General features: G+C 58.9%; 1 protein-coding gene across 1 annotated transcript in view; it reads left to right on the plus strand.

Moving 5' to 3' along the window:
• The first annotated feature begins 1,218 nt into the window (after positions 1-1,218).
• The window catches only part of LOC136967965 (FRAS1-related extracellular matrix protein 2-like), a 17,654-nt gene continuing 11,402 nt past the window's right edge, over positions 1,219-7,470 (plus strand). Inside the window, 6 exon segments of the mRNA XM_067261965.1 lie at positions 1,219-1,228; positions 1,551-1,580; positions 1,879-1,958; positions 2,119-2,252; positions 2,518-2,669; positions 3,582-7,454. Coding sequence (XP_067118066.1) covers positions 1,219-1,228; positions 1,551-1,580; positions 1,879-1,958; positions 2,119-2,252; positions 2,518-2,669; positions 3,582-7,454 — 4,279 coding nt within the window.

Below are 7,470 nucleotides of genomic sequence, written 5' to 3' on the forward strand. Positions count from 1 at the left end.
TTGAGTCTCCAGCTACACTTCGCCCATCAAGATGGTCCTGATATACGTTCACCTCACTGTCCTGGGTGAGTCCACATCTTCATCCCTCACACACACATAATCTTCCTCCCTCATGGTGCCTTTCGTCAAACTGTTCAACCCTCTGGTTCTAGACAAACTCTGGGTGTAGACAGACTCTGGGTGTAGACAGACTCTGGGTGTAGACAGACTCTCTGGGTGTAGACAGACTCTCTGGGTGTAGACAGACTCTCTGGGTGTAGACAGACTCTCGGTTCTTTGGTTCTCTCATTTTGATGGTGTCATGAATGTGTTAACTGTTTCCCAATGATTATCCTCCCTCTCCCTCCTTTCATCCTCTCTTTCTACATCTATCTCCTCCTTCCCTCCCTTTCTCCCTCTCTCCTCTCCCACTTTCCCTCCTTCCCTCTCTCCTCACCCTCTGTCTCTCCTTCCTTCCTCCATCTCTCCCTCCCTCCCTCAATCTCCCTCCCTTTTCAACAGTGGTGTTTTCTGGTGGCAGACTGCTTGAAGGGACCACAACTGGTGCCTCAGCTGCCCCTGGTCCCCCCTCTACTGCCTCAGCTGCCCCTGGTCCCCCCTCTACTGCCTCAGCTGCCCCTGGTCCCCCCTCTACTGCCTCAGCTGCCCCTGGTCCCCCCTCTACTGCCTCAGCTGCCCCTGGTCCCCCCTCTACTGCCTCAGCTGCCCCTGGTCACACCCCTATTCCCACAACTACCTCCTCCAACAGCTACCCTAAGCGAACGGGGAAACTGTCTGAAACCGTTAACGTGACAACAGCATACGTTAAGAACAGCATCGGGACCAGCCCTGTCCAGGTCGTTACGACGACCGCTAACGTAGTTCTAGACCACAACACACCGGCCTTCGGCGGAGTTGTGTCGCTGGGCCAACCAAAAGAAGGGGACGGTGTGAATGGCGTGTCCACGGAAACCGTCGCTGTGACGAAGACGACCACTGAGGCATCAAAAGGTGAGCTTAACTGTCATGTCTGATGAAATAAGGAAGGACAAAACACACACACATCTAGAGTGGAGCATGCATGAGGTGTGTGAGCAGAGCCCCAGCTAGCTGGCTTCCTGTCAGCTAGCTGGCTTCCTGTCAGCTAACCTCAACTGTCACGTCGTTCACACTATCAGACCTAGGCCTGGGGAAAACACACAAACACACACAAGTACACACACACACAGATATACACGCATGTATGCAAGTAGCCTAGCCAAGCCCAAACCTACAGTAAATAGCACATAAGAACAGAAAGAATGCACACCTAGCCTAGCTTAGCCTAGCTAGCATTGTCATGGTATCACACACCTAGCCTAGCTTAGCTAGCATTGCCATGGTCTCACACACCTAGCTTAGCTAAACTAGCATTGCCATGGTCTCACACACCTAGCTTAGCTAAGCTAGCATTGCCATGGTCTCATACACCTAGCTTAGCTTAGCTAGCATTGGTATGGTATCCCACACCTAACCTCTTTGCACCCATACACAGGTTGTCTTTCTGTTGACTCTGTGTTTGTGTGTTTCAGGAAGAGGCAGTGACAGCAGTGACACTGCAGGTGAGATGATGAGATCCTCAGGATTCATTACTCAAGTCATGAGTTACTCGATTCATCGGGAATGATGCAGAGCAACTCCTGCCCTCTCCTCCCCCTCCTCCTCTCCTCCTCCTCCTCTCCTCCCCCTCTCCTCCCCCTCTCCTCCTCCTCTCCTCCTCCTCTCCTCCTCTCCTCCCCCTCCTCTCCTCCCCCTCTCCTCCTCCTCTCCTCCCTCTCCTCCTCCTCTCCTCCTCCTCTCCTCCTCTCCTCCCCCTCTCCTCCTCCTCTCCTCAACTCCTATCCTCATCCTCCACCTCAGGTTACATCATCCTGGTCCTCATCCTCCTGGCTGTCTTCATCCTGTGTGTCATCCTCTACATCCTCAGGAATAACTCCAGGGTCAGCTCTTTCTCCTCTCTCCCCCCCCTCTCTCTATTTTTCATTCTATTTGGACTGTTTTCAGCAAACATGTAAATCTAGAGAGCTGCTGCTAACCCTGCTGTTGTTGTTCTGGCATCTTGTTTTACCGTGTGTGTGTTTGTGTGTGTTGCGTCTCCAGAAGTACTCGTTCGACCTCCAGCGTCCCGGCTACGGCCACGACACCCCTCTCACGTCTCTGGAACCTACCGGAGTCTTCGGGAACACCCCCGGTAACCAAGGCAACCACGCCAACCCAACCGGATCTCAGACTCTGTCAGCGTGTGTGTTCTGACTGACACTCGTGTGTGTGTGTGTGTGTGTGTGTGTGGGAGCAGGTGGCTTTGTGAGTTTGGGGAAGGAGGACGTTGTTGAGAACAACCTGTCCAATGGATCGTCCCACCCACTGGGAGAGGAGGGGGAGGAGGAGGAGGGGGAGGAGGGGGGGGGAGGAGGAGGGGGCCCTCCCCTCCCCCGGGACAGACCGACAGGCCGACTCGGGGAGTTTGATTGGCTGTCAGTCTCAGGTGAGTCTCACCAGCCTCACCCTGACCCCGCCCATAAAGAAGGTTGGCTTTAGCCTGGACATCGACCTGATTGACGGCAATATTGACCAATCCTGTGCCTCCTCTGTGCTGGACGTTGAGGAGGCGGAGCAACAGAACGAGAACAACAACAATGGATCTACTGGAGGTGAGAAACTAGATAGCATCTATACACATAAACATATATACATGAAACACATGACCTGTAGGATTTATATTTATTTGTATATTTAATGTAACATGACCCCCCCCAGATCTGTCAGCGGTGACCTCTGACCCTAGAGCTCCCAGCATCTTCACTGAGATCAGTTTGGATGAGAGCATGCCGTAGGGGCATCCATCAGCTTACACCTCTTAGAACATGTAGAACAGAACAACACAGAACACACATAGAACATAAAGAACACAGAACAAACGGAACACATATAGAACATATTTTCTGTTTCATGCTTTGCCAGTTAATTTGTCTGCTCTGTGCTTTTATATACGATTTTGTATGATACAACACAACGATAAAACATTTTCAAAGCTATTTTGGCATGAATGTTGCTTTATTTGCTCAAGTTAATTGACACTTGAATGTTTTTTTCTAAATAAAATGAGTAGTTTTGAGTTGGCTTCAGTGTGTGGAATGTGGAGTGGGATGTTGGTTTTGTCAGATGTGTGGTAATTAGCTCGGTCAATGTTGGGATAGGGAGAGGGGGCTGGATGGAGAGGTGGAGAGGGTGAGAACTGGGCGGAGAGAGAGAGAGGAGGAGAGTGCATATAGAGGAGTGGAGGCTGCCTCAGCCCAGAGAGAGAAAGAGAAGAGAGAGGGATAGAACGTGAGGAGAGACAGAGAGAAAGGAGAGCAGTATGGCTGTCCTAGAAGGGAGAAGAGAGAGGGAAGACCATAAGAAAGAGAGAGGAGGAGGAGAGAAGAGAGGAGGAGAGAAGAGAGGAGGAGGAGAGAAGAGAGGAGGAGAGAGGAGAGGAGGAGAGCCAGACCTCCGGACCCACAGGGGCCCTGGAGGGACCAGCAGAACCATCCTCAGCCTGCTGGCTCTCTTCTGCACAACAGTCCAGGGCACCAACTACGGCCCTCGTCCACCCAGCCCTCTCCCCCAGCCAGACTCCATCATCCTGGGCCTGCAGGCGCTGCAGGTGCCTCTGGGCGGGGTGGTGTTCCTGGAACCCCGGCTCCACCTGCAGACCAGAGTGCTTCCAGGGGATCGCTGCCAGGTGACGGTCCTGGATCAGAACCGCGTGGTTCCCCCCAGACCAGGAACCCTGCACCCCCTGAGGTTCCCCTGTGGGTTCCGGCGAGGGCAGGTGAGCTACACGCACCACGGCTCCCGCATGGCGCGTCGCGATTGGCTGCGGCTGCAGGTGAGGTACGACACGCCCACGGACACCATGGTGCTGCCCCTGACTCTGGAGGTGGAGCTGATCTCTGACCCCAGGCCAGGCGGCGTTCCGCTGGTCGTCCTGGAGACGGACGGGCTCAGCAACCCTATCGATGGGCGGAGCCTGGGGATTCACCCTGGTGCCGGGGGAAGGGCCTCGCCCTGTAAGATCACCTCATTGGTGGGAACAATCGGGCTCCCCAAGTATGGATCTCTGGTGGGGGACGTCACCCGCGGCCAGGCGGTGGGCTGTGACGTGTTCGTCAACATGGGGGTTCGTTACAAACTCTCCCCCTCCTCCCCAGCCTCCCCCATCCTGGACTACATCCCCCTGCTGGTTGAGCATTTGGACAGGAAGGGGCATGTCCAGCAGAGGGAGCACATCCAGGTCACGGTGAAGGTCAGGGAGGGCGTGGTCAACTCCAAGCCCCGGCCCAGCTTCCTGTCCCTGATGATGCTGGAGGTGAACCAGTTTGTCATGACGGCGGTTACCGCGGAGACGCTGGCGGCAGAGGACCATGAGTCGGTCGCCGAGGAGCTCGTCTTCCACATCCTGTCTCCCCCGGCGACCATCGACGGTTATGTCATCAGCACTGACGACCCGACCCGGCCAATCGGCTCGTTCTGCCAGGGTGACATCTCGGCGCTGAAGGTGGCGTTCGTCCCGCCCCAGGGAGATTTGGACCGCGAGCGCGTGGTGCACCTGGAGCTGGAGGTGGAGGATGGGGACGGAGCACGCTCAGAACGCTTCTCTCTCATGGTGCTGGTCAAGCCAATGAACACGCTGGCTCCCGTCGTCACAGGCAACCAGGGGCTCACGCTATTCGAGGGCCAATCGCGGCCCCTCTCTGTGCGCGTCAGCGATGAGGACGACCTATCGGAGGTGAGGATCTGGGTGAGGGCGGGGCTGAGGCACGGGGCTCTGCGGGTGGGCGGGTCAGCTGACAGGAAGTGGTTCACGGCGGCGGAGCTGCACGAGGGCGGGGTTGTGTACGAGCACGACGGCAGCGAGACGTCCAGTGACAACATCCTGTTCCACATGAAGGACGGGCAGGGCCACGAGGTCCACTTCCTGTTCCTGGTGACCGTCGTCCAATTGGATGACGAGCCCCCAGTGGTCGACGTCAACACAGGATTGGTCGTCCACAGGAAGCAGACTGTCTTCATTTCCTCCCGTGTTCTCAGTGCCACCGACGTTGACTCAGAGGACTCCTCCCTGACCTTCACCCTCCTCCCCCCCGCCTCCCCCCAGGGTGTGGTCGTCCTCAGGCAGAGCGAGAGGCCAGAGGGGGCGGGGCCAGAGGGGGCGGGGCCAGAGGGGGCGGGGCTAGATGGGTGGGTGTTCCTCGGCTCTGAGGGCGTGTTCGAGCGTGCCGTGACATCATGGACCCAGAAAGACCTCCAAGATGGCCGACTCTTCTACCGACACACCGGCCCCCGCCTCCCCGGCCTGACCAATCACCAGCTGGTGTTCCGTGTCCAGGACGACAACGTCCCCCCCAACCAATCGGAGGAGGTGGTGTTGGAGGTGACGGTGCAGCCGGTGGACGAGGTTCCTCCAGAGGTGGTCCCCGGTTCTCCTCTCAGCGTGACGGTTCTGGGGCCACGCCTCACTCCAATACACCGTGGCTGTCTTCTCTTTACAGACCTCGGCTCCGACGACCGGGACATCCGCTACTCTCTCACCTTCCCCCTCAGGGAGGCCGGCCTCCCCCCCAGCCTCCCCCAGGGCAGCCTGGTGCTGACAGACAGCCCGGAGGTCGAGGTGTCAGAGTTCACCCAGGAACAGGTCAACCACCTGAAGATCTCCTACCGGCCTCCTGCCCAGGGTCTGCTCCTGGGTCCTAGAGCCTTCAACATCAGCTTCATCGTGATGGACCGAGCTGGAAACTCCGCCCCCGGAACCCTCAGGGTGCTCCTCCTCCCTGGCGACGACACGCCCCCTCGAGGCCGCCACGCGGACCTCAACATACACGTCAAGGACACGTATGTGCTTACCCGCGCCGACGTCACGGACACGGGTGTTGATGACATCATCGCGACGGTGGTGGTGGTGACTCAGACGCCAGCTCTTGGAGTGTTGATGTGTGCGGGGGCGGAGCTATCCGTCGGAGGGAGTTTCCACCTATCGGACATTGACGGCGGTGCGGTGGTCTACGTTCACCGCGGTGACCGACCAGGAAATGATGTAATCAAAGTGGAGGTGAGTGACGGGCGTCGCAAGTTCCCGGTAACTTTGGTAACCTTGCGGATAGACGTGGTACCTGCTCCCGCGCCCCTCCCGCCGACCCCCCCTCCCCCTCCAGGTGAGCTGAGCATCACCCTCCAGGTGAACGAGACGGCAGAGACACACCTGAGCGGGCAAGAGTTCCCGCTGACACTGGCGCACGCTGATGACATCACCATCGTCCTCCTGGTCGACCAACCGCCACGGTTCGGTGTGATCCAGGTGCGTGGCGAGCCCTCTGATAGGCTGAGCCTGCGCGATGTCATCGACGGGTTGGTGTCGTACGTCCACTCAGGAGAGGAGGTGGGTCCCTGGGGGCGGAACGACAGCTTCATGCTCACCGTGATAGGCCGCTGGGTCGTCGGGGGCAACCGAGTGGAGAGGGTGCGTGTGGAGGTGCGCGTGCTTCCTGTGGACTCCGCCCCACCCGTCCTCCACGTGGGCGAGGCGGTGAGGGTGACGGAGGGCGAGAGGACGGGGGTGACCAATCACAACGTTCGTCTGGAGGACGGGGACACGCCCCCGGAACGCCTCCTGTGTTCCGTCCTGACCCCGCCCACCTTCGGGTTCCTGGAGGTCGCGACCCCGGCGCCCGGCTCGGAGAAGTCTCGCGCCGGCATCGCCGCGACGACGTTCTCCCAAGCGGAGCTGCTGCGAGGCGACGTGTTCTACGTGCAGAGCATCCACCGCGGGACCGAGCCCGTGGAGGACAGACTCACCCTCCGCTGCTCTGATGGCACACACCAATCACATCCCCTCATCGTCCCCGTGGTGATCGTCCCGGCCAATGACGAGGCGCCCCAGCTGTTCTGGCGGGAGCTGGTAGTCGAGGAGGGCATGAGCCTCGCCGTGGACGAGCCACTCCTCAACGCCCGCGACCTGGACCTCCCCGCCGACCCCCTCCTCTTCAGGGTCAAAGTTCAACCCCTTCACGGACGCCTCGTCCAGCACCTGCCCACGGGCACCGTCTCCGTGGCGACCTTCACCCTGGAGCAGGTGCGGGCGGGGTCGCCCATCCTGTACGAGCACGGCGGGTCGGAGGAGCCGAGGGACAACTTCACCCTGGTCCTGACGGACGGCCGGCACCAGACGGAGGCCACCGTCCTGGTCCTGGTCCTGCCCGTGGACGATGAGACGCCCCGGGTGGAGGTGAACGCTGGCCTGGAGCTCCTGCCGGGCCAGAGCCGCCCTCTGACCCCCAGGGTCGTCAAGGTGACCGACCTGGACTCCGACGACCCCAGCCTGACCTTCGTGCTCCGCCAGGAGCCTTGCGAGGGACGGCTGGAGAGACGTGTAGGGTCAGAGGTCAACATCACTGTGGGTGGGTGGACACACGC

The sequence above is a fragment of the Osmerus mordax genome, chromosome 23 (assembly GCF_038355195.1).
Source record: "Osmerus mordax isolate fOsmMor3 chromosome 23, fOsmMor3.pri, whole genome shotgun sequence".
Classification (NCBI taxonomy): Eukaryota; Metazoa; Chordata; class Actinopteri; order Osmeriformes; family Osmeridae; genus Osmerus; species Osmerus mordax.